The following is a 26,584-nucleotide window of genomic DNA, read 5'->3' as shown; positions in this document are numbered from 1 at the left end:
CTCAGCCTGGGGGAACATTTCTGCATCCCGCAGTCCCTAGAAACGAAGATAGAGGATCTGTTTCTTCTGGATAAATGGAAGACTTTCTAGGCTGCAGGGCAGACTCAGAGATTTTTCTTGCAATGGGGAACAGAGAACAGAACCTCTGATCCCTGCGGAAACGACTGCAAAGGAAAGGAATTAGCTGAAATCACTGGGTTTTGTTTTTAAAAAGGGATTAAAGATAGGGCACCCTCTGGGGATACTATCTGTAAAAATCCAGCTATGATCTTTCAGCAGCTGGTAGGGGAACCCTCCATGATGCGGTGTCCTGAAAAGATATCAGATTACATTGTCCATCATCCCCATCTGTATTTTAACAACAGCCAACACTCAGCTCTAGCCAACACTCCGCTGAACCAAGCCATGTTAATCCAAGCAATGGCTTCTTTCCATGGGTTGTCTCTGGTTAACAAGTCATGGTTTATCTTAGTTGTGTTCAGACAACACGATAACCCATGGTTCAACAAGTACCCATAGTGAAGTTGCCTGAACCCAGGCAATGAATGTGTTTCTCTGACTGTATAATTATTTTTATTTATTTGCTGCATTTTCTCCTGCATTTCAGACACTTATTCTTCCTCAAAGTGCTCATAGTGATCAAAAAGAGAAACAAGACATGCCTTCTGAATTACAAATTAAAAAGTCGAGGGAAGGGGAGTGGAGGAGAAAGCCAGAGGGGAGAGCAGATTTTGGGACACAGTCTGGGTTACTCTCCCCACTCAACCAAGGAGCCCAATGGGGTGACTTTCGACCCACTCCCAGCCCAATCTACCTCACAGGACTGTTGTTACAAAGATAAGACCGAGAGGAAAATTATGCAAACTGTCTTTCATCCTTTGAAAGGAAGAAAGGAGGTTTAGAAAGACTATTTACATTATTCTCCTCTCAGTCTTATCTTTATAACAACAGTCCTGTGAGGTAGATTGGGCTGAGAGTGGGTTCAAAGTCACCCCGTTGGCTCCTTAATTAAATCAATGAATAGCATGTTGAATAACATAGGCAGGTGGGCTCTTGTTGATTTTCTTGCTTGAATTTATTTTTATTTATTTATTTATTTATTTATTTATTTATATTTATATCCTGCCTTTTTCCTACAAAGGGCTCAAGGCAGCTTACATTATCTCTCCTCCTCCATCTTATCCCCACAACAACAACCCTGTGAGGTAGGTTGGGCTGAGAGCCTGTGACTGGCCCAAAGCCACCCAGTTGGCTCCATGGCCGAGCGGGGACTCGAACCCAGATCCTCTGAGTCCCAGTCCCATGCTCTTAACCACGACACCACACTGGCTCTGAATGAGGCTTTCTATTCCATGGCAGGGCAATTAAATGGACTTGTGTAGAATCATAGAAACATAGAAACAGAGCAAGTCAGAAGGGGTCTCCCGGGCCATCCAGCCTGACCCCCGGCTCCAGCCGGCTCCGCTCACGACATGCCCACCATGTGCATGTCCAGCCTGTCCTTGAACACCCTCGCCGATGGGGCCTCACCACCTCCCGGGGAAGCCCAGTCCACACCCTCGGGGTCCTGACTGTCAGGAAGTGCCTCCTGGCATCCAAATGGAGCCTTGGCTCCCTGAGCTTGGCTCCGCTGGAGAGCGTCCTGCCTTCCTCTGCAGGGGAGAACAGGCCCCTGCCCGTTATAGAGTTGGGAGGGACCTTAGAGGTCATTCAGTCTTTCCCACCCACTCACCTTGGGCAATGCAGGCTATCCATTTGACAGGTAGAGCAGTTCCCCAGGGAACTGGTCTAGAACTCAGCTATTTCTGGCTGGGGGAAAACTTTTTCCTCTTCTGGACTGCAGGGAAAGTGTGCCATGCCCGTCCTGGGCTGGCGCCCAAAATAGCCACACTAGCATCAGCAACCTTCCAGTCCAGACAGAAGATATAACCGGTGCCCACACTGCCTTTTGCGTAGGCAGTCCCAGCTTCTTCTGCCACTGGAGCCCTGGGGAAATCGGAAGTTAGGGGGCAGTTCTGAGAAACATTGTTGTGCTTGGAAACTTGTTCTGTCTGGAATCCTGATGCTGTCCAGTCTTTTGGGATTTGTGGATCCCACGTCACCAGGCGGTATTTCTGTCCCTAGTTTCCCCCTGTGCTGGCTGAGGATGATGGGAGCCATAATCCAACCCATCTTGGGAAAGCATGTAAAAAACCCAACAGCCACCCATGAAGAACAGGAGTGGATTGCAAGCTGCAGAACTTGGCGGGGAGTTTCCAAGGGTTAAAATTCCCTGGCTTTCTGTATAGGCACTCTTTCCCCAGACTATAAAAGCAGTTTCCCAGCTTTTATGCATTACCTCCTGGTCTATTCTGGTAAGTTGAAATTCCTCCTCAATGATCACTTACCGGCTTCTCCAAAGGCTTCATTGTTGGCAGAAAGAGCTTGATGCTAAAAAAAGGCGCTAGGATTCGGGGCGTTCTGGCCCCCTCTTCTGCTTATTCAGCCCCATGTCTTTCCCATTGGCTCCTCCCGCAACCCCCAGCATTTCTGCAAAAAAGAATTTGGTCCGCAGCCTGCTCAGGTTCTGGGTTCCACCCAACTCCTCTACCTTTGATCCGATTTTTTAAATTACTCCTTTAGCTCGAATTAAATTAGCAACATCAGCTACAGGGGGACAGGAACACTAAGGTGCGCCAGCTTTCCCTCTGCCAAGCAGCCGCTAGGCGGCGTGAGGGCCCAGTCCCTGCCTCCTGGCCTACCCGACCTCACAGGGTTGTTGTTCGGTTGCATTTTCTTTTAGGTTGGTTTTTTAAAATTTAACTTAAAAACATACTACAAAAGGCAAAATGCGGGGAGGCGAGGGAGGGCTACGAACCCCGCCGTGGGCTCCTCGCGGAAGGACAGGTGCGCGGGACGGCAGCGCGGCAGAAAGGGCGAAACGAAGCCCCACGTGGCCGCGCGCTGCTGCGTAACGTGGGGACGCGGAGGGGGCGCGCCCGGGAGCGCTCGCGTGCATGCCTGTCCGGCGCCCCCCGGCAGCCTCCCTCCCTCCCCCGCCCTCTGCTCTGCTCTCCCCGCCGCGCCCCCTCCCCGTCTCCAAAGCGCCGCCTGGACGACGCGCGCCCGCGGGAACCTTCCTGCCGCGCTCGCCCCGCGGCGCGTCTCGCTCCGCCGCCGCCCGCCCGCCGGCCCGCCACCGCGTGCGCCCGATCCGCCGGCGCCACCATGCTCGCCCCGTACGGGCAGCGCGCTCTGGGCGCCCTCATCCTCTTCGGCACCGTGGCCGGAGTGATGGCCGTGCTGGCCTCCCTGCTCATCTTCCAGATCCAAGCCGGGGGCCGGGCCGGGCCGGCGGGCGGCGGGGGCGGCGGCCTCCCCGAGGACGTCCGGCGGCGGCTGCTGCCCCTCGCGGCGGTGCTGGCCGCGCTCTGCCTGGTGCTCAGCCTCAGCTGCCTGGTGCTCAGCCTGCTGCACGGCTACTGCGGCGCGGAGCGGTGCGCGCCGCCAGGGGACGCGCTCGGGCCGGACAGGTGGGTGCCGGGGTGGGCTGGGGGCCGCCAGGGTCGCGGAATCGCGCAGGTGGGACGGGAGGGAGGGAGGCGGGGTTCCCGCACGCGAGTGCGGGGGTCGGGTGGGCTGATGGGTGTGCACGGGGCTGAAAGCATTGGGGAGACGCAAGCCTGCAGTCAGCCTAAATGTTGGGGGGCGGGGGCGCCAAAAAGTAAGGGACAGTGCATCCATTTTGCAAGGCTTTAGAAGACAAAAGTTGTGAACTGCTGTTTAACTAATTGCTTTGTAAAGAGGGTCGGGGCAGGGCTGTCTTAACAGCATGATGGGCCCCGGGGCAAAGCAGTGTACTGGGCCCCCTAGGACAACTAAACTACTGTTAATTTTGGAAGTTTTCCAATTTCCCAAGGGTTAACAGACACAGATTAGTATGGGGCCCACGGGCAAGTGCCCACCAGGCCCATGCGTTCAGATGGCCCTGGGTAGGGGGCTACACACCCGGTGTAGTCTTAAGGACTAGCTCCATGGGCAGTTTGCAAATTGCTGTTTGTCTTGCCTTTCTGCCACACCAAGCTGGCAAGGGGCAAGGAAAGACACTGTGGAAAACCCCATCAGGACAGCTCTTGCCCATGTGCCCCAGCTTCTGGGGCGCATGGGCCAGCAGCCTGGGCACCTGTTCTCTCCTAATCCCCCACAAGCAAGAAAGGGGGCCTGTTGCACATGTGTTAGGACAAGTGTTGTGAAGGAGTCAGGGCTGTCATGTACGGGCGGCCCGAGCAAAATGGCTCAAGAGCTCAGCTCAGAGGAAGGAATGTGCTGGCAAATCAAAGGATCAGCTTTTCCAAGGCTGGTGCCCTTTGGGTGTGTTGGACAGCAACTCCCATCATTCCTAGTCTGCATGCTCGTGACAAGCTCTTGTGAAAGGCTTTGGGGCTGGTTTTCTTCCAAGCATGAACCCCCACAAAGGACAGAATGGGCTAGACGGCTGTCTCAGCTCGTTTGCAAGCTCCTTGGATGAGGCAGGCAGCTGGACTGCCATTCCCATCAGCCCCAGCAAGCATCAATAATAATGGGAGTTTCAGTCCAATAGTCCTTGGAGGGTTGTACATTCCCCATCTCTGTGCTAGGACCCTGGAAATTGGAAGAAGACTGTCTTGGTTTATAATGGGCTAAGCGAAACATCCTGCTTGCACTGGTTCTGAACTCTGGGGAGCCATTTTCCTGACTTAGCTGGGTTCCTTCGTGTTCTTCAAAACTACTTGCTGTGAGAGATAAAATTAAGCCTCCCCAAACAGGAGCAGTATACCTTGGATTATGCTAGTCATAGTCCTAGCAAATTTCTTAGCTGCACCCCTGACTGAGATCCAAACAGTCATTGCCCACATACTTACAAGGATGCCCACAACCCTAAGGTCTAGAAGCTTGTTAAGTCTGCTGTTTACGCAACAGATGTGAATCTTGCCTCCAGGACCGCATTCTGGATTTCCCTGCTACTTCTGCAGAGTGATAGCCACAGACAAATTACCCCCAGAGCTAATTCAGGCTGACGGTGGCCATGTTATTTTTATTAGTGTAAAGTAAAATTCCCTTTCAGCAGGCCGTGCCAGAATCCAACTCTGTGGAGTGAAAGTTGTTCATTACAGCTTCGGCTCACGTCCGGCATCTTTCCCACATTGCCATTGTCATTCTGAATTACCACTTCAGATTTTTTTTCCCTCCCTCCTTTCCTCCTTTTTTTCTCAGTTGTTCTGGAGTTTGGCAAACATAGTTCAGAGACCCCCCCCCCACCCTCCCAATCCTTTTTCTGCAGTTGACAAAACAAAGCCGCTTCTATCCTCCCAGATAATGAAAGAAAAAATGGGCAGCCATTCCAAATTTTTCTTGTTCCTGAGATTGTGGCTCAGTGCAAAGATGGGTTTTTTTCTTGCTTTCTTTTCAAGAAACTCGTGTGCTTCTTTCTATTAAAGGTCTCTAGTTATGGACTGAATTGCAGTATTCGCCAGATCCTTCAAGACTGCTGGCAGCAAAATATAACCTCCCCCCCTAAAACACCACACAAAATACCTCCACCAGCTCTGGGCAAGAATTTAGGAGAAATAGTTTTGGCACTTTGATTAGCTTTAGTAGGTTTGTCACTGCAGCTATGAGTTTTTCTTCTTGAGGTGGTACTCGGAACCATAAAGACCTGGGACTCAGGCCCACAGCTCTAACGAAGAGAGAGCACATATTTGCAAATGCTAATTTACATGTGCTCTAACATGTTCCCTCTTGTCCAAGACTAAATCCCATTGAATGCAGTGGTATTAATTCTGAGCAGGCATGTCTTGGGTTGCTCTGTGTGAACCAAATCGAGAGATTTATGATCGATCTGTACAATTTCTCGGTGTTCCAGACATACTCATATCAAAGAGAAGCCCGGATTGCAATAAATACCAAAAACAGAACAAGACACCCAGAAAAAGCCTGTTTCAAGAGGAGTGGTGATACACAACATTCAAAAGCTGAGCCTCTTCATAAAAGCAGCTCAGAATAAATGAAATTTGTAAGGCCCTTTTAAAAGCCAAGCACTGTAGAAGTCCAGGTTGGACCCTTTGGGGGTTTCACAAACTTTTCACTTGGGGTGGAGGGGAGCTTCAACGACACCCTTTCTGGACACTTCCTAAAAGAACCCTAAGATTGTACCGAGGAAGAGGAGGGCAGGATGCGCTCCAACGGAGCCAAGCTCAGGGAGCCAAGGCTCCATTTGGATGCCAGGAAGCACTTCCTGACAGTCGGGACCCCGAGGGTGTGGAATGGGCTTCCCCGGGAGGTGGTTGAGGCCCCATCGGTGCAGGTGTTCAAGGACAGGCTGGACGTCCACATGGTGGGCATGTCGTGAGTGGAGCCGGCTGGAGCCGGGGGTCAGACTAGATGGCCTGGGAGACCCCTTCTGACTCGTTCTGTTTCTATGTTTCTAAGATGGGATGTGTGTAGTTCTTCTGTCATATTCTTTTACTGCAAGTGTGCCAAGCAATGAGCGGGGAGGGTCCTTTGGGTGATTCCAGAAGCCCAGGGGGTTCCTCCTCATTGGGTTGGATTTGTTCAAGTTCTCACTTATCCATGAAGCTCCATGGGAGATTTGGGACCAGTCCCTGATTCTCACCTGCCTTGCAGGAATTTATTTTTATTTTATTTATTTATTAAAAGCTTTCCTATCCCATCCCCTACAGTACGTCTCAGGATGGCTTAACAATAAATGAATAGAACAGCCCACAGCATTTGACCATTAATACACTAAAACCCCAATTAAAATCAATTAAACATTAAAATAACGGGAAAATAAAAAGGCTTTTGCCTGATGCCGAAAAGAATATAACGTCAGTGCCAGGCGAACCTCTCTGGGGAGTGTAATCCATTGTGAGGATAAAAATGGGGAGAGGCATCTATTTCCCCTGCCACAGAGCAAAACGAATCTGCACAGATTGCTTATACCTTGGCCTTCTCCCTTTCTACTCTGGCAGGGGTGATTGGTTCCTTCTGAACAGCCGCAAGGTACGTCACATTGCAGTTGGTTTGTTCTGCTGCGGCGTCTCAGTCTACCTGGCAGGTATGTGGCTTCATCCCCCACAACCCTTTACCTTGACTCATTCTTTTCACCCTTCAGTTGGAAGAAGAGCTCAAAATGTGCACTTAGAAAAAATCAAGAATTATTTTCAAGGTTCTGAACGGTATTTTTAAAAAAGATGTGCTGGGGTAGGGGATGGACATGGATGGGAATTTCCAAAAACTCTTGTGTGTATGTGTGTGTTTAAAAGCCAGGGATTTCAAAGCCGTAAAGCTTGCTCCCTGCAAAATTGATCTCATGATCTGCGTGATTCCCAGTCCAGGTTTCTAAGGCTGCAGCTTTGTAGCTTTGCTTTCTTGGAAGCAAATTCTGCTGCGCTCAGGACCAGCTCGTATATCTCGAGATGCAGAGAGGCAGTCTAGGGTAGTGGTTAGAGTGCAGGACTGTGACTGGAGTGATCCAAGTTTGAGTCTCCCCTCTTTTACTTTTTTTTAAAAAACAGAAAAAAACATAAATACAACATATCACAACAATTATTATAACATAACAAAAATACAATAATTAAAGAATAAATAATAAAGTGCCCCCACCATCCCGGAGACCAATACAACTACCATTTAATTCACATATTATAATAATATATACTTCAATTATATCCATATCCCCTCCAGAAATTCATATAATCTTGCTTAAGTTTGCAGCCTTTACCTTCTATCAGTACTGCTTTTACCAAATCTTCCCAAATTTCATTTTATCTATTTGCTTTCATTAACCCTCTTTTAATTTTTATTTCTATCATCAGTTTATCATGAATTACCATATTCCATATTTCATTATACCATTCATGCCTTTGCAAAACCCATGAGTCTTGATGCTCACCGAGCGACTTTGGATGGATTCCTCACATTCCACGCAACCTACTTCGCAGGGTTGTGGGAATAAAAATGCTGGGGGAGGAGGTCACCAGCTACCTCAGCTTGGGTGGGCCAAAGGAAGAGCAAAGAATAAGCAGGTGAAAATCTTATGCACGCCTGTGACTTTGGTGCTGCTTTGCAAATGGTCCCCTGCCTGAACAGGTTGCAATTTGGTGCTGAAAGGCCCATGCAACCACGTCTGTTGTCCGTGTTGATGTTTTCTTTATTAATCAGAGCCCCCCAATACCTTTTGCCCCGTCTCCAAAATTCCAGCGCTCTCCCTCTACATGCTGGTGCTGTTTGAGATTGAGACAGGCATCACCACCGCTTGCATCCTGTCCTCCGGAATCGTCGTCCTCTTCATCACCGTGACCCATACCCTGATCCGGGCCTCCCGGGCCTCCCGGGACAGCCAGGGAGAGCTCTCGCACACCCTGTATGAGAACGACTCGGCCCACGGCAGCGGTGGCGAAATGCCCTCCAGGCACCACAACAGCACCAGAAGTGCAGCTGTGCCCAGGGTGCGCCCGGAGACGCAACGGGAGTGTTTGTACCCGCCGTTCCTGGAGCGGAAGTCCCAGCTCACCACGTCGGCAAGCAGCAATGTCACGTCCTCGGGGAGCCCTGGGCCAACGCTGGAGAAGAGGATGCACAGGACCCTTTCGGCAGAATCCGGCCTTCTGCAAGTCCACAGGGCGCCCTGGCAGGGGGTCCCCCAAGAAATGCAGCACGCTCTCCCTCGGAAGCAGAGGGGCTCCAGGAAAGATTCAACTTTGGTGTGAACCCTTGAAAGGGGGGAAGGTTTTTATTTCCCCCGCTGTTCTCTGCAAAGACCTTCTGAGAACTTGGAGGCTTCTCACTGCTCCACAGTTGAGAGAGCTTGGCTGCTCCACACCATCCATTATCAGTCAGGGGGACTCATTGCAACAGCATGTAGCAACCGGTTCTGAAAAGGGGACTAGGAGAATTTGGAAGTGTCATGGGGAAGGAGTAATAAATATCCCAGTGGCTACTGGTCATAATGCAGCCTCCTTGGCTAAAGGCAGTCTACCACTGAATAGCAGCTGCTGGGAGAAGGTGACTGTCTTCCCAGACTATTTGCAGCTTCCTGAGGATAACTGATCGGCCATGAGATGACGGAATAGCCATGCCTGTGGGTCAGATCCAGCAGGATTATGTCCAGAAACAATTCTCTAACTTGAGGATGCCGTATCTCAAGTCTGCAGACCTCACCCAGCAATACAGCAATTCCCCTAATGACAACACCCCCTTCCTCTGGTCCCCTCCACTTTCCGTCTGGGGGTCTTGAGGACAAAAGCAAGCCCCTCTTGAGCAACATGCTGTACTCAAACCCCCAGCATCCCCAGCTTAACTTGCCGTCCCGGTTTCCTTGAACCTGGCAGTGTTATTGAGTGGGGAAGAGGTTTATAAAACCAAACTCTTGCTTGGGAAATGGCAATGTCTGCTAAACAGGGAACAGCAGCTGGCACAGGAAAGTCCTGCTCACCTCCCTGTGCTGTTCCCGCCAATCCATTCCGGCTGCACGCAAGAGCAAGTTCCCCATAGATAAAAGAGACACTCAGGTATTGTGACTGCCACCCCGAATCTGGCTATGCTCCCAGAAGGAGAGAAAAAGTACTTCATGTCCCTTTTGTTGGTTTGTAAGCTTAACAAATAATTTTCTAAGAAATCCACTCCTTTCAGGGCGATGGGAGAAGTGAAAGAAAAAAAGAAGAATATATAGAATGAGAAGAAGGGGATGCCATTCAGTAACGAATTCTGCTTGCCATGCCGAATTTCCCAGGTCCGGGGCCCCCAGGAACTCCGGGCAGAGCCAGGGAGCAGAACCCAGCCTGAATCCCATGCCTGGCCAGTGCTGGCAAACTGGTCTGGATGGCCCACTAATCACAGCTGGTATAAGGCAGCTGCTTGTGTGCTTCTTTAAACCAGCTCTGCTTTACAATCAGGACTAGGATCTTGTTCCATGTTTTGAGGGGCCTCTCCTTAAGGCAGCACCCTCCCCTCCACACCTTGTAACAAGCAAACAACAGGGGAAACACCACCGTAAAACAACATGGAAAAACCTCCCACATGCAGCTTTCGCCTAGGACTGTTTCACAATAAGAGTTTTGCAACACCTGATATTTGCTTTGGATTTTTAATAATATTAATAATAACAGCAATGTGTGGAAATGGATAACGCCTAGGGGCCAGCATAGATCTTCATGCTGGCTGTGCAGGGCAGGTCTGTCCACAGCAGTTGTTCCTCTAGGTAAGGAAGCAGTTTCAAGCAGTTGTTCCTCTAGGTAAGGCAGGCGCTAGTCTGGTGCCATGATCTGTGGGGCTTCCAAACACTGCACTACCTGCGGGTGGAATTCAGCCGATCTTTCATGGCAGAGGCATGTCTGAGCATCCCTTCGATGCTTTTGAAATACACACTGCTGTCCTTCATGTTCTTGATGGCACTGGAATGGGAGAGAGAGCCCAAGGCGGTGTTATGGGGGCAGGTTGGGCGAGATTGTTCCAGGACCGCTGAAGTTCACTTTACCTTCCGCCCCGGGTGTGCCACCGCAATGCTGAAGAGTCAAACAGTTTGGGCAGTTTGTTTCCCTCCCCTGCACCCATGTGTATGACGGAGTGTGCTTCCTTCCGAACCTGAGATCTACACTCCAGGCATATCCCTGCAGCCACAAGGACTAGAAACTTGGAACTCTCCTCCTTAACATCCAAGAGCATAAAATCTGCCAAGGTTCTACCATAGCAGTCATTTGGAATGAGCAGAGAAGATCACTCAGAAGTGAACACTGCAAGGGACTCTGCCATTCAGCAGATCCGTTGTGAACCTTTGTCTAACGAACAATTATTCTCTTTTCCATTTACCTTTTTAAAATGAGCCAGTTTAATGCCTTTACTGCTCTTGCTTTTACTGATGGTTTTAAATTGCTGTACACCTCCTTAATGGCTTTTGAACAGGTAAGGCAGTGTGTAACTCTTAATAAACAAATAAAATCATATAGGCAGAGTGTCGGTGCAAGGATGTAGAGAAAGCCATAGAATGTGATACTGAGCCAGGGATTTAACTTCCATTTTTCAAAAAGAGCATCAGCAAACAAGTTTCTAGTCCTTAATGCAAAGACACAGTTGAAAGTGTGTCTTTTAAGGATTTTTTTAGGAGTACACTCAGAATGATTTCTTCACCAAATCTTTTGTTGTCCTTCTCTCCCCATCTCTGGCATTTTTAAAAGAATTGGTGGAAGAGAGGTGTAATTTTTTACCGCCAGTACCTGCAAGCATATTCTACGGTGTAAATAGCTCCTTGGCTCTGCTCCTCCCAGCTCTGCATGTTGGCCTGCAAAGACAGAGGAGAGGTGAACCCCTTCTGGTTTGGGAGAGGTAGAGGATGGGAAATTTTCCCTAATCTGTTCAGAAAACAAAGCAAACTAAAAACAATCATCTTTGCCTTTGGTCAGCTCCAATCAGTGTTGCCCTTCAGCTTGTTGCCGGCCTCCAATTTAAATTTGATGTTCTTCCCTGCTCTGTGTTATCCTAGCAACAGCCCTGTGAGGAAGTTCAGGTCCAGATGCGAACTGCAATGTTTCCAGTCTTTTTCTGACATCCTAACTGAAGAGTGCAGAATTCTTTCACAAAAAGGGCCGATTCAGGGCGTTGTGCTGTATGAATTTGAAGGGCCTTCCACCTTTTCCGTTCTTACCCACACAACACACATCCGTTTTTCAATTCTAATCCTCAAACTATCCAACTGGCTCACTCAGCCAACACTGATTAACTAAAGCCGGCTAATACTTAAGACAATGGAATTAACGACGTATTAGCATGGCAGCTAAGTAATGAGGTGGGCCACAGTCCCCCAAAGATGCCGAGAAGTGGAGCAGGGCAGGGGCCGAAAGATGCTGCTTTCTATAAGATGGGAGCAATGGGATCTCAATTCCCTCTCTTGGTGGTATGGAGTTTAGCAAAGAGATACTTGGGAAAAGACAGGCATTAGGAATAAATCCTTCATAGGATTATTATTTTTTTTAAGAAGAAAAACTTTGCTGGAAGATGCTGCAGTGACCTTCGCAATTCACCAGTGTGTTTGCAAAATTCACCTCTTCTCAAAGCATCATTAATACAGTGCCCTGAAATAAAGTAAGTTTAATCATGGGTGAACGTTTCCCTTCCCTTCTGTTATTTGAAGTAGTTAACCTTCCCTGTGTGAGCTTAAGTGGACTCCAGGTGGAGGACAGGAAGGCCTGGAGGAATGTTGTCCATGGGGTCACGATGGATCAGATGCAACTTCGCAACTCACAACAACAAAACCTTCCCTGGCTGGCCTTACTGTAGCCTAGAGCTGCCTTCAGCCCCAGCCGGTGTTGGAGATGCTGGGAGCTGGAGCCCAACACAGCTATGGTTGAGTGGTAGAATTTGTGCTGCCCTTCAGAGAGGAAGGAAACTCACTTAGCCTCACATACAGCACCATTGGAAGGATCTGACCCTTACTGGCTGGAGCCCATGAGCATTGGGAAATGCTCTTGATAGAAGATTTTGAAATGCTGCTTGTGTTTATGGAGGTCCTGCGTTTATCCTCTTGTACCCAAGGAGATTGGAAATCAAATAGGTCAAACTCTTGCTCCATTATTCCAAAATTATGTGTTCTGCCAGAATGTCTCAAGCAAAGAAGTGCTGTTTTCCCTCATACTTAAAAAAAAATAATCTAGTAATGTCATGGACTGAACTTGAGACCTGCCTTGACATTCTAGTTTTCTGCTTGCGAAGAGAAATCTCGTAGCCCGGAGAAGAAATTGACTGTGCTTTGCTGCCTTAGGCAGAACAGGGTTACGAGCTTTTCTGGCATTTGTGAGCATAGAACCATAAGCCTACTTTTCTTCTCATTTTGGATTTGGAACATGGCTTACCTTATGCTGGGCTAGTTCTGGGAGGGATCTCCGGACATGCTCTTGGAGCCGATACAACGCGACAGATGGCTCATTGGCCAAGATGTACATACTCTCTGTGAACTTGTCTGTCACTGGAAAAAGGAAAAGTGCTTTTATTGCTTCATTTCTTACCAAGAAAGTCTTGCTTGCCCACGTTTCTAGTGTTGGAGCAGCAACACCGCTGTTTACGTAATTAAATGCCACCAACCATGTGCCAGGGGGTGGATCAGCTGCTCTGGGGAAGGCGTTTGGTTGGCATGTGCTAAGGGGGACGTGTTAGTGGGATGTTCAGCCTGATCCAACAGGGCTCTTCTTAAAAGGGGTACTGGGATTGGGCAGGGCTGGGGAGACAGTGAAGGAGGTAGAGGAGAGCCAGTGTGGTTAGACGGGACAGTGGAGACTGGAATGCAAATTTCCACCCCTGGGCCATGCAGCTCACTGGGTGATTTTGGGCCAGTCACTGACTCTCAGCCTAAGCTACCTAACAAGACTGTTGTGAGGAGGACTTTGCAAGCCTCTCTGGTTTCCTTGCAAGAAAAGTGGAAATGAAACAAATCTGTTCTATTTGGCAGGGGAAGGGGAATAGAGCAGAGAAAGATCAACATTTCAAGGCGAAAGGTTAATAAATACAAAAATAAAAACATAAAGGGAGAGGTGCCAGAGATGAATGGGCCTCCATGAGAGGTCGCTGAGGCCCCATCGGTGCGGGTGTTCAAGGATAGGCTGGACGTCCAAATGGTGGGCATGTCGTGAGCGGAGCCGGCTGGTGCCGGAGGTCAGACTAGATGGTCCGGGAGGCCCCTTCTGACTCGCTCTGTTTCTATGTTTCTATGCAGTATCGCCAGGAAAGCACACACACACACTGAAGGGAAATGCACTTTGCACAAGTTTAGAGGAACTCTTGTTTTGTTTGGTTTTTAGGGGACAACTAATGGTACTGAACAGAGATTCTGGCACGAGCGCTCCACAGTGCTGTGAGCGGGCTGATAACACCCCCCAACTGTCTCAGCTGGGGGTAAAGTACAAACCAAGCCCCCGCTGCTCTCATTCCCGCCCGGACCTCTTTCCGTGTGACACGACCGGAAGTCACCGCGGCCGTTACCTTTCTTCACCTTCAGCTGCATCTCGGGCTCTTCCATCTTCCCGGGACGAGCCCGGTCCGGCGGACGAGGCGACTGGATAGCGAACTCAGAGCGGGAAATCTTCCAGCGGAGGAACTTCCGGCAGGCAGTGTGCATCGTCCCAAACAGTCCCTCCCGGAAACACGGCTTGGTGAAAAGGGTTCCCATTGGTTTTGCTCTGACGTCTGCGCCTTCTTGCCATGGTTTAGGGATGAATTTAAAGCCTGGGGCCGCCGCAGGTGCTAGGACTCAGAGCTGAAAGGATTTCAGGTTTAGAAACTCACTGACCCGCCTCCGCATCTCCCTTATAGAAAGACAATGCATGCCTTCTTACGCATATTTGCTCAGAAGGTAGGATCTAAATGCAATGCAGTAGCAACATCTTATACTGTTGTCTCAACCGAGCAGTTCTGACAAACCATAGCTTGTTAACTATAAACAACCCATAAAGAGAATCCACGGTTTGTTGCTGGGTTACCAACTGTAGGTTGTTCATGATCAAGCGTTTACTCTCTCTTCTGAACGAGTCACTTTTAGCAGCTCCAAGACAAGCAGAACTCATACTAGTGACCACCCCAGCTGGGTAAACCGCAGGGAATTAGCCCTGTTGAATGCCTGTCTGCTGTTAAAAGCTGCTGGGGGGGTTTGCTGGGGAGAGGGGCCATGTTTTAGGGTTCTGGACCTAGTCGTGTCAGGTATGGACAGTCCTTAGATGCCAATCTGTATGCACTTAAGCCCTGTGGCAGTGGGATACCCTCCTGCCGTGTCTGCCCAGCAGAGCCCAGGCAGATGCCCCAAATCCTGCCTGCATGGCTCCTGGGGCGGTTGTTACTGGTGTCGCTGTGAGGGGAGCTGTCAACTTGACACTGGGCACTGGTGCTGGAGATGCAAACCCCAGCGCCTGGCCCTTTAAGATCAGCCGAGCCCGGAAAAGCCGCACTTGCAGGTAAAGGCAGCTGATAGGCGGACCTGAAGCGCGGGGCGGAGCCAAATTCCAGCCGCTCATTCATAAGTTAAGCCTTCTTCCGCACTCGCTTGGCAGCCCTTAAAGGGCCAGCCCGCCTGGATAAGGTGTGTGTGTTTTTCTCTTTCCTCTTGCTCGTTGGAAGCAGGAGGAGCTGCTGTCAGTTGCATTGTGGGAACGGAAAGTTACTTTCTGTTTTGGAGTGCGAGGGTGGCGGGGGCGCGAAGGTGTGAAGGGGGCAAGAGGAGGCAGTGAGGGGCCACCCGCCGAACTGGGGCCCCTGGCTGGCATGGCTTGACTAGCTGACGGGAAGCAGAGAAAATTCCTTCTGGCGCACGCTGGAGTGGACAAAAGCAGCAGCAACTGCAGGAAAGGAGCTGCTGAGGAGGGGGCTTCTCCTCTTCCAGGAACTGGCACTGGGGTGGGTTATGAATGAGATCAGGGCCAGTCCTGCTGTTCAGATAGATTTTGGAAGGGGTATTGGCACTCTCCCCCTACCTACAACCTGGTCCTCACTCCCACTGGCAACAGAACCAGTTTGCTTTATCATGTTAACAGTGCAACCACTGGAGGGGGGGAGGGTTCTGCCTGGCACACTGCCCCTACCAAGCCTCGGAATAAGCTGGCTCATTTGTTTTCCATGGCTTGTGTTGGAAACCTGCAACCACGGGAGCTAACCTGAAAGGGTTTGTTCTTTGATTGATTGCTTTCTTATGTTTCTGCCTTGCCTTCTTTCCTTTCACAGGGAATCCAAGGCAGCTTACAAAACCATCACCTCCAATTTACCTTTGCAACAATTCTGTAAGGTAAGCCAGGCTGAGAGTCTGGGACTTGCTCCAAGGGCAGCTTTATGGCTAAGGAGTGAAGAGGGGCGCTTGAATCCAGATTTCCTGGGACCCAGTCTGCCATTTTCACCACTATACTCCACTGCATCTCTTTGATTTTAGTGGCTAGGTATTTATGAATGTAATTTTGATTCTCCCTAGTCATGTAACGTCGGTGTGAGCTTAAGTGGACTCCAGGGGATGGTGGAGAACAGGAAGGCCTGGAGGAATGTTGTCCATGGGGTCGCGATGGGTTGGATGTGACTCCGCAACTAACAACAACAGTCATGTAACATCCAGGCCTCTTTCAACTTAATTCAAATATTATTTGACTTTGTACGGTGTTGTATAAGAATCCTCCCTCTCTCCCCCTGTGAACTTCCAACAGAGGTAGGGCTAGACAGGAACCAAACCAATGAAGATCTAAGAACTGTAGCAGTTAAGAAACTAAGTTACAAACGTCTCGCTTGAATTTCATCTCTGCTTTAAGTTCAGTTGGTGGCCTTAGGTGAGCTGCCCCCTCTAATCCTCAGTCCCACTCACATCTGCAATAGAAGGTTTTCAGTATCAGATGCCTATCAGTTTCACATATGTATATTAACTGATGGGTGGGAGAAACGGACAAGAAGCTATATCGGCTACGTTTCTCTGCAGAAGTGCTGGGCAATTATGGTCTGGAGAAGTCCTGATTTCTTGTTCAAAGATTAATAGACTTAGATGTTCAATAATTGAGAACTTCTGCTAATAAAACGTATTCTTCTCTATTTCATCTTAACTGCTATTCGGATGGATTTACTCCAGCCCCATAACTGTACACATTAACTACCCCAAATCACAGGAGAGTATTTATTCTTGCCTGTTTTAATGTGCTACCAACAGCACAATGAAAAGGACAAGTTAACAAGACCCTGTTCAATGAACGGGGATGTTACTTCAGTGCTGGAGCAGCAGAAGCAGCGGAACACATTCTCTTATATTGTAGTTTTTATAGGGACTGCAGTGAGAAATTGATTAAACCATTAACAACAGATCTCTATGGAAATAATTCCTCCACTCTCGTATCTGTTTGCTTAAGGGATGTATCCTCTGACGTTACTGGAAATATTGCCAATTTTTTTAATGACAGCAATGCAGATTAGGGAAAATGTAGTAACCCACTTGGGTAAAAATATTGTATAAATTGTACTTGTTTTAACTGGCTTTTAATTTTTCTACTGTTATTTTATCTGTTTATTAATCTTCCTGGTCTGTGACCATAAAATAAAAACTAACCAATCTTAGATCTGATCCAGCAGGGTTTTCTTACATACATACATTCATTTATTTATTTATTTACTTACTTACGTACTTTATTTGGGTATTTCTAACTCATCCATTACGGTTTGTCTCTGGATGGCTTGCAATATAAAATACCTAATAAATACACCATAATACACATAATAACATACTTAGCTTGTTGTAAAGATTAAGAACTACAAAAATGTTAGTAATTATGATTATTTTTCCATAACGTGCATTCATCCTGCTGGTTAATCCAGTGAGGTGGAATGGCCTACAAAACTCAGCATCCCCCAGCTAAGAATGCTGGGAGTTGTAGGACATTTTTTGTCCAAAGATATATCAGACGGTTCCTTAACATTGCAAGGTTTTCTCCTACCTGCTTTTGAAGAAGTTAGTGGATAAAACTATTTGGAGAAAGCTACATCTTGAATCTCCATACAGGAAAGCAGTGATAACAAAAAAGATTTAAATATCAAAATTAAAAATGAAAATAGACAGTATTCTATTCCAGCCCTATCTTGTTCGGTTATCATTCTGTTCCAGGATGTGTACTGGACAGCAGAAATTTAGTGTTTCAGATGGATGTGCCAGTGTAAGAATTTCTGGGCAGCGCCACATTCAAATTTTTATTTCAATATGGGATTTACTTTTTAATATTCCTCACTATTGCCACATTCCTCTAAGACAATTGGAAAAGTGGTCCAGCCCTTATTATGTTCACAACATCCCTGTGAGGTAGATTACACTGAAAAGTGAGGACTGCCCTGGTGTTCCCCAGAGAACAAGGCTTTCCCCATTATTTTCTTTTCCATACAGTTTGGTTCTGTTTTGTTGAAAATCAGATTAAAAAAAACAACAGTATAAGCAAACTAGGAATTGAGAACCTGTGGCCTTCCCAATATTGCACTACAGCCTCCATCAACCAGCATGGCCATGGAGAGGAATGATGGGCATTGTAGTCCAGCAAGATAGTGAGAGAATCCACCAGTGCATGACCCTTGCAGCTGAGCAGGATTTGAATTCAGGCCTTGTTACTCTTAAGTCTTACGAGTTTTCTTACTCTTCTGTCCCAGAAGTTGTGAGGCGCTGCAGGGCCTGACAAGGCAAACACCGTAGGAGCTTTTGCACGTTCTGGAGAAGTTCACATGGCAGCTATGACCCAAAGCACCAACCTGGGAGATCCGAAAATATCTTCTAGTGACAATGAGGATAGCGACACACCAGTAATCCTACACTTGTACCCGTGCTCAGACGGCAAAGATGACCAGAATCCGGGTCAAGGTGGTGCTGCCACCAACGGTAGGTTCCCCAAGCTAGCACATGGCTAGGAAGAAGGGACCCTTTTAATAAATTTCTGCATTATTTCTGGTTGCATGGTTCACATGGCAAAACCCTGGCAGTGCCAAATGTACGCTACAATTTTAATGGAGGACAGATAAAGGAAAAGAAAAGGCAGAATGCCATGCCAGCCCTGTGGCATTCATAGAATCTCTGCTTTCATGCACAAATCAAAAAGGAAGCTTCTAGTCCTCATGATTTCAAAAGCCTGCTTGGAGGTACCCAGGTGCGATTTTAATGCAACTTCAGGAACTGGACAACTGGTTGAACCAGGCTGTAATCCTATACACACTTCACTTTGGAGTCAGTTCCATTGAACTCAATGGGTCTTTGGCCTGAATAGAACTTCCACAGGATTGGGCTGTATGTTTTCCAGTTCTCAGTTGGCAAAAGAAGAGGGTTTAGGTGTATAGCTGATGTGCTCTGTCTCCAGGATAGTGAAATCAGACTGAATTGAGATGAAAATGTAGATTACATTTGTGCAAATAAGTTAAATTTATGTCAGAGTAGAATTTAAGTTGCTTATGGATTTTGATCTGGAATCAAGCCAAATCCTACATTTGAATCTTCTCCCACGCTAACTGGTTACCTTTCAGATTTTCATTTATTTAGTCTTCAATTTGTACGCCACCAATGAATCCTGATGGTTTCTCTAGGCAGCTGACACTAAAAATACATTTTTCTGGATCTCAATGTCCTTTTCAGTTTCAACAGCCCCAGCAAGCATGGACAATCGTCATGGATGCTGGGAGTTGTACTCCCAAAGATCTGGAGGCTGAGGAAGATTTACCCAATCAGGGTTGGGCAACTTGTACTTTTCTATCTGTTTTGGACTACAACCCCCATGGGCCTTAGCCAACAGTAAGAGATGGGGATCGTGGATGAAAACAGCTGGAAGGCTACAAGTTGATCACCTGAAATAACCTTCTCTGCTCTCACTCCCTTTCCTTCTTCTCCTCCTGCCATCACCTCTGCATCAATATACTGATTGTAACCTCCGTGGGGCAGAGCACTATATTTTGGATCAGTTTCTCAGTTCTGAGCCTGCTGGGGTGGGGACCAGTCCTTTCCTTCTGTGCAAAGAGCACGGACACAGAGTGTGTTTGAAATAATCAGAGTCGGGGCTGGCAGACAGCGGGTCCGAATTTTGCTGGCGTCCTGCCAGCCCCAAGGGAAACAGGCCATTCCTAAACCTTGGAACCTCCCCCAAGAGTATGGCAGTGAGGGAAAGCACATCTATTCTGCCTCTTTGGGGGAGCAGATCCTGGCTCAAGATCACCCCATCTTATGTTTACCCCTTTCAGATGGAGGCCCCTTGAAGCATTCGACCACCTTGACAAACCGCCAGCGGGGAAACAAAGTGTCTGCTTTGCCGGCCACATTGGACAGTGAGTTTTTTCGAAGGGGTACTAGGGTGGGCCTAGTTTGCCCATCTGTGAGAGCAGCTAGGTGGCGCCCACCAGCGAGCAATGCAGGGCCTTTTCTGCAGTGACCCCATACTCCTGGAATAAGTTGCCAGCAGGTTCCGCCAGGCCCCATCACTGCAGTCTTTTAAAAAGGCCTGTGGACATATTTCAGTGTTGACCTTCCCCTCCCATGTCTGCCGTTTGCTATTTTTACTATGTCTTTATTCCATTTTCTTTTTTTATTTCTTTTTTTGCTGTTGGACTCTCCCTTCAGCGGGCTTTTGTTCAGGATGCCAGCTGAGAAATGTTTTAAATAAATCATTTTCTTGCATAACATGTGATCACAGTGACTGTTTCATGAAAAAGTCCTACTCATGCCTACCTGGAAATGAAGAAGGGAGAGCTGGTTGAATGGAGGAGAAGAGAGTTTTAAAACCTTCCCATTGAAATCATCAATACATGATTTTTTTCCCTAAATTTTCTAAATAATGAGTGTCCTGGTAAACACTGCAGGGGGATGAATAGTATTTCTGGGGGGCAGGAGGGAAAGATGGGGCTTATTCCTCCTTTGAAAATAGATCAGAATACCATTATGCAAACTAAGAGTGATTTAAATTTGCATATGTGTAAAGGGCTCAGGATTTATTCTAAAATATCTCAGGTTTAGCTTGCTTAGGCATAGAATTTATTTATGTAGTGGTTCTACACCTGACTTCCCTTCTTAATTATTTTGTTTTTTAGCACTGTCTATTCACCAGCTGGCGGCTCAAGGCGAGCTCATCCTGTTGAAGGAGACTTTGAGAAAAGGTGAGATATGAATACAAGCATGTCTTCCAGTCTGGGAGGTTGGGGGATGGAATTTCCGAAGTGGGAAGACTGCCAGGAATGCAAGATTCCTGCATGGAGCTGGGCGCTGACCCCTCCAGTTCTTCTTATTCCTGTCCACTGGGACTGCTCTTAGGAATACTGGAAGCTGCCTTAACACTGAAGTAACATTCTAGTCCTCATGGCTGGAAAGGAAGAGTCCAGTCTCAACACTGACTCTTCTTGCTGATGGCAGAGTGTAGGATATGGAATAATCAGTTCAAGCTGTGACAACCCAGGTTTAGGCTGGGCATCAGGAAACGCTTCCTCATGGTCAAAGCAACACGCCAGTGGGACCAGCTGCCTGGAGAGGTGGGGGCTCTCCCACACTGGAGGCATCCAGAAAGAGGCTGGACAGCCACCTGAGTGGAGTGGTGTGACTTGGTGTCCTGCAACTGCAGGGGGTGGACCTGATGGCCTTCATGGCCCCTTCCAACTCCACTCTTCTGTGATTCTAAGAAAGCCCTATGAGGAGAGACTGAGAGAACTTGGCACTTGCCTTTCCTGTTCAGCCTTGAGAAGAGAAGAATTGAAGGGATAGCCTTCGTAAAGTACTGCAAAAGCTATCCCAAAGGGGAAGGCCAAGGTCTCTTCTTGCTGATACCAGAGTGTAGGATGCAGAACTATCAGCTCAGATTCAGGCTGGATATCAGGAAGAGCTTCCTCACGGTCAGAGCGATAGGGCAGTGGGACCAGCTGCCTGGAGAGGTGGGGGCTCCCCCACACTGGAGGCATCCAGAAAGAAACTGGGCGGCCACCTGAGTGGGGTGGTGTGACTTGGTGTCCTGCAACAGCAGGGGGTGGACCTGATGGATGGCCTTCAGGGCCCCTTCCAACTCCACTATTCCGTGATCCTATGACTAGTACTGAGGACTTCCCAGGTTATAAAGGTAGGATCTTTTTCCTGCTCTGCACAGAGAAGCTGCTGGGATGAAACCTTTGCAGCACAACCTTCATTAAAAAAATAGTCTAAAAAGGTCAAGAAGCAGCAAGCAGCTGGGGCAGAGGCAAGTACCAAGTCAGGGCTGGGGACACCCTGTGGAGGAGCCTGGGAAGTGGGGGCGGAGTGGGGGGCTGCTTTTGTTTGGCAACAGAAACGCTCCTTTGCTTCACAGGTGAGAACTTGTTAAACAAGCCGGATGAGAGGGGCTTCACCCCTTTGATGTGGGCCTCTGCTTTTGGAGAGATCGAAACCGTCCGCACTATGCTGGAATGGGTAAGGACTGGGCATTGGAATCACAGTGGGATGGATGTGTACCTGTACCTGACTTCCTACCTTTCGGGATTTTGCAGCAGAGCCGATACTGCTGACTTTTGCTTTCCCAGAGAACAGTCTACATTGATTAATAAAACTCTAGTCCTGGAGGGCAGGACACAAGAGGAAGGGGGCCGAGACGGGTGCAGGGGAAGCAATCTCCAGGCTCCCACTCTTGCTTAGAGGGTTTTTGCCCTGCACTGCTACCGTGTTCCCCGAAAATAACACCAGGTCTTATATTAATTTTTGCTCCAAAAGATGCACTAGGGCTTGTTTTCGTGTACAACAACCTACATTTATTCATTTATCATTTTAATGTTCAGTTGCTCTGGTTCTATTTTGTGATTTACTGCTTATTGTTTTATACATTATTACTGTTTTAATTCGTCCATTTCATGGGTCCTGAAACTATGGCCCACAGGCCGGATCCAGTCCGCCATGCCCATTTGGGCCTGATTGCTCACAAGGAAGTCCGGAGAAAACAATCTCTGTGCATGCCTGCCCCGCCGCGCGGCACCCGCCCACACTGCCTTGGCGACCCGCGCCTATCGCCAGCCCCTTTCAACTGGCCCCCTGTTCAAAACGTTTGAGGACCCCTGGTCTATCTGTAGTTGTTGTTGTAAATTGTTTTTTTTTTAAAAGCACTGTAAGCCGTCCTGAGATATTTATATAATAGGATGGCATATAAAAGCTTTTGATAAGTAAAATAAAATTTATTCATGCACAAAAAGCTACAATTATTCAAATACAGTCGTACCATCTTCTTCTGCAACATCGTCCTAACGCTCCAAACCCTGAATTGTGTTGCAACAGACGTACTAAATGCATCCGTCTGTCTGATGCTCTTAACTGGGGCTTACTTTTGAAGGAAGGCTTCTATCACGAACATCCTAAGGCTTATTTTCCGGTTAGGTCTTATTTTTGGGGAAACAACTGACCGCCTCTTCACTGTGATGGAATTTTGGGGCGGGGCAGCTTTTTAGGGCCCAACAGCCCTTTGGCTGAAGGATGTAGTCCAAAAGCACATGAAGAATATACTTTCCAGACTAACATTCCAAAAGGCATGGCATTAGGAAAGTTCTTGGGCGAAAGGAAAACGAGGGGGCACACAGAAAATAGGAGGAAGGCAGGCAGAGCCTCCTGCCAAGTTTTATATAGCATTAAACCAAGCTCTCCGCATTTGGGGTGAAGTGAACTTAAGGTGCCGGAAATGAAAACTGGGGAGGAGTGGAAAAGGGCCGATCTTTTGGCAAACCTGCCGATCTCCACAGGGTGCTGATCCCCACATCTTGGCAAAGGCGCGGGAAAGTGCGCTGTCTCTCGCCAGCACAGGTGGCTACACGAACATTATCACCTTGCTCCTGCAGCACGATGTGGACATTAACACCTATGATTGGGTAAGCCTTGCTGCCGTCGGGGACCGAAGCGACAGCCAGGTGGAGTCACCTGAGCAGGGCAGGCTGATCTTTCCCAGGGGTCCCCAGGGCATGGCTCAGTTCGATTCGAACTGCAGAAGAGGCCTGGTGGGAGACGTGGGAACCTGGAACCCCAAGGACCCTGCTCCCCAAATGGCCACGACTCACCCTATTGAATCCCCTCTGCAGAATGGCGGGACCCCACTCCTGTATGCCGTCCGGGGAAACCATGTGAAAAGCGTTGAGGCTTTGCTAGGTAAGTTCTCGGGTCGGGAGACATGTCCTCAATGCAGCAGGGCAAGGTTGCAAGTTTCTAGGCCCTGGTGGAATTGCGCAGATTCCTTGGGTCACCTGCTTGGGAGCTGCGAGGCAGTCTTTTCACCACTGCAGTGTGGAGGAGGCAGCCTTCGAACTTCCAGAATGATCCCAGAAGCCAAGAAAGGGGCCCTGATTTGCCCCACTGCTAGAGCTCAGAAATGCCTCTGGCACAATAACATTTCTGAATTTTCATTTCGGTTGCAGCCAGTTTTCCTACCAAGGCATCAGCGCTCAGGGCGGCTGACGAAAACAAAAATAAAAAATCTCGGATAAAGCTAGCTGTGGTCTGTGACACGTTTGTGCCACACCGGTGTGCACATGGACTGTGTGTTCTCAAATGTTTGCAGTGTGCTAAATAAAAGACCTGTTTTGCCGGGTGTGAGAATTCTTCCTTGTCCAACCCATTCGAAGGTCAAGATTTCCTCCCAGGCTCTGCTAGCAGCTTGAATGTGCCCAGTCTGACTCTGTTAGTTTCGCCTTCCATCAAGACCAGGCCAAGAAGTGCTACTTTGGGGAAGTGTCTGTTTGTGGGGAGGGGGGGCAGTTCTGGGCATCAGGAATGAGTGAGGATCCACCAGGACAAGTCTTAGTTGTGTTTCGGACTCCCCTTCTTGCAAGTGAGCCAAAAATGCCAGTTTGCTTCTTCCATGGGGTGGAAGGAACACAGAGGAGGACTGCGATCCAATTCCTGCTTACATCAGAGTAAGCCTCCCAGAATGCAAGAGGGCTTCGTTTAAAAGCATAGGAGAGTGTGGTTTATGTGCCTTTATCATTAGTTATATTAACTGTTTTTATTGCACTGCTCGCCCCAAGGGTTTCAGCAATAGAGGTGCCCCTACATTGAATAAATCAAAGTTTATATTCAAAATATAACTTCATATCTACCTTTTCTTATCTTATAAAGTGCATTTAAATGTTTTAAATGTGCATTTGTGTGTGTAAATGTTATTAACCACATATATAAATGTGGGGGGTGCCTGTTTATTGGCTACGGGTTTGTCAGTCTTCAAGTTTCCTCAGCAACTTGCCTATATTATTATTATTATTATTATTATTATTATTATTATTATTATAACATTTCTATGCCGCCCCTTGCCAAAACCTCGGGGCGGCTTACAACACAATAAAATACATTGAAATACAATAGAACATAATAAATTACCATTAAATACATATATTTAACTTTGCAATAACTTGCAATATTTAACTTTGCTCCACATCGTGGGATTACTACTGATTAGCAGGATTTTCGGCCAATTAACCATGACAAACATTCATGGATAAATGGATATCGATCGTGCTTTTAAAACAGAATAATAATTTCAGTATTTCCGCCCTCTCCTTCCAGACCATGGTGCCGATCTGACGACGGAAGCGGATTCTGGGTACACGCCAATGGACCTCGCTGTTGCTTTGGGATATAGAAAAGGCATGTTTTGGAAGGCGGGTGCGGGGTCCTCTTGATCGTTAGGGAGCCCCCTGCCGAGGCTGCCTGGATGGCAGAAGAGAAGTCGGAGCCCCCGAGAGAAATTACAAGCCACCCGAGGGCCTGACCTAGCATCCTGCTGCTCCCCGGAGCCACTGGGCCTCAGCCGCTTTCGCTGAACCTCCAGCGTGCAGTGGCAGCTGGAACCTGGCCTGGCTGCGCCCACCTTTCCCCATTGCCCAGGGGGCTGCAGAGGGGCCAGATTCGGCCCACGAGCTGCAGGTTCCACACCACTGTCATAAGTGGAATTGGTTTTATTTTAAAATGCTCAAGAATTATTCTTTTCTTGGTTTCTAGTTCAACAAGTGATCGAAAAACATATTCTCAAGTTATATCGGAGCAATGAGATGGAGTGAGATGCTTACCTGGTTGGCTGGGGGAGGGCACGGTGACGCGTGCCCCTCCCCGCACACCTCCGTTTTCTACGCTGCAAAGATTGGATGGAGGAGGCAGAACATCCAGCGGTGTGGACTGGCTGGCTAGAAAAAGCGTGTGGCAAGCGGTAGTGGTTGAACAGCTGAGAGAATGGGAGATGAAGAGAAGCAACGGGGATTTTTAAAGTAGGCTCTGGCCTGAATAAAAGGGGGGGGGGGAATGGACTCCCGAAACACCTGGGACAATATTCTCCCTATAAAAGACACCTCCAGCCTCTCTCCCACAACATCCAGGTTCTGTGTCCCAGAGGCAGCGCTTACCGAGGCAAAACAAGCTGGCTCGAGTGAGCGAGCCAAGCTGCAAACAAGAGAAGACAATTCCCCCCCTCCATCTTGCTCTTGCTATCAAACCCGGGATATACTGTATTTTTCTGTCTATAAGATGCCCCCATGTATAGAACGCCCCCCACTTTTACTGATCTCCAAGCAAGCGAGCTGCTGCTGCGTGCATGCATGCCTGCCTCCTCGCCCCCTCCGTGCCGGTCTCCCCTCCCCCTCCCCAGTGTGCCCATGGTTCTCCTCTCGGCCCCCCGTGTATAAGACGCCCCTCCATTTTTAGGTACGTATTTTAAAGAAAAAGTATCATCTTATACATGGAAAAATACGGTACTTTGTGTGTGCAAGAAGCATTTTAGTTGTTTCCTGCTTCTGTCTGAGCAGATGGCTTTGCAGGGATGGGTCTTCTCACAGATGGGGTGAATCGGGGCTATCTCCAAGCAAGCAGGCAAGAAAACTTTTATAAATTAAAGAGCTGCTTTCTTTTAATTAAAAAAACCTGTTTTTTGTTGTGGTTTCTTTTGCAACGAAGCGTTGGAATGAACCCATCTCTGTTCCACTTTCTGATCACCTTTATAGGGCAGGTTTTACTCTTTGCTTCCTCGGTATTCCCCCTGACCCTCCCCACTCCCATACTGGGATTTGGGGTTTGTGCATGCAAACCGCACCATGTTTTGGAGACAGGTTAGATGCAAACATACTGTATAAAACCCATAAA

At 48.2% G+C, this 26,584-nt stretch overlaps 3 protein-coding genes across 4 annotated transcripts; 2 read left to right on the top strand and 1 right to left on the bottom strand.

Annotated features, from left to right (window-relative positions):
* Positions 1-3,207: 3,207 nt before the first annotated feature.
* On the top strand, positions 3,208-8,729 carry TMEM221 (transmembrane protein 221). Its single transcript, XM_044455832.1, has 3 exons — positions 3,208-3,463; positions 6,950-7,075; positions 8,221-8,729. Exons 1-3 carry the CDS (start codon positions 3,208-3,210, stop codon positions 8,727-8,729), a joined length of 891 nt encoding a protein of 296 aa, XP_044311767.1.
* A 1,362-nt stretch (positions 8,730-10,091) lies between these two features.
* On the bottom strand, positions 10,092-14,116 carry BORCS8 (BLOC-1 related complex subunit 8). The gene is made up of 4 exons (XM_044455938.1): positions 13,987-14,116; positions 12,864-12,976; positions 11,232-11,296; positions 10,092-10,412 (listed from the first exon to the last, which is right to left on the bottom strand). Exons 1-4 carry the CDS (start codon positions 14,021-14,023, stop codon positions 10,307-10,309), a joined length of 321 nt encoding a protein of 106 aa, XP_044311873.1. The 5' UTR covers positions 14,024-14,116; the 3' UTR covers positions 10,092-10,306.
* A 1,084-nt stretch (positions 14,117-15,200) lies between these two features.
* Positions 15,201-26,083, top strand: RFXANK (regulatory factor X associated ankyrin containing protein). Of its 2 annotated transcripts, none has more exons than XM_044456031.1 (10): positions 15,201-15,390; positions 15,715-15,775; positions 18,151-18,373; positions 19,717-19,800; positions 20,560-20,625; positions 21,798-21,898; positions 23,209-23,334; positions 23,542-23,608; positions 25,019-25,099; positions 25,454-26,083. In XM_044456031.1, the coding sequence occupies exons 3-10, from the start codon at positions 18,220-18,222 to the stop codon at positions 25,510-25,512; spliced, it is 738 nt and encodes a 245-aa protein (XP_044311966.1). In that variant the 5' UTR covers positions 15,201-15,390; positions 15,715-15,775; positions 18,151-18,219; the 3' UTR covers positions 25,513-26,083. The 2 variants fall into 2 exon arrangements, with proteins under 2 accessions (XP_044311966.1, XP_044311965.1); XM_044456030.1 differs by having other exon boundaries at positions 18,148-18,373.
* The last annotated feature ends 501 nt before the right edge of the window (positions 26,084-26,584 follow it).

Source organism: Varanus komodoensis, unplaced genomic scaffold (genome assembly GCF_004798865.1).
Source record: "Varanus komodoensis strain SLA01 unplaced genomic scaffold, ASM479886v1 scaffold80, whole genome shotgun sequence".
NCBI classification, from domain to species: Eukaryota; Metazoa; Chordata; class Lepidosauria; order Squamata; family Varanidae; genus Varanus; species Varanus komodoensis.
This window is presented reverse-complemented; position numbering and strand designations above follow the sequence as displayed.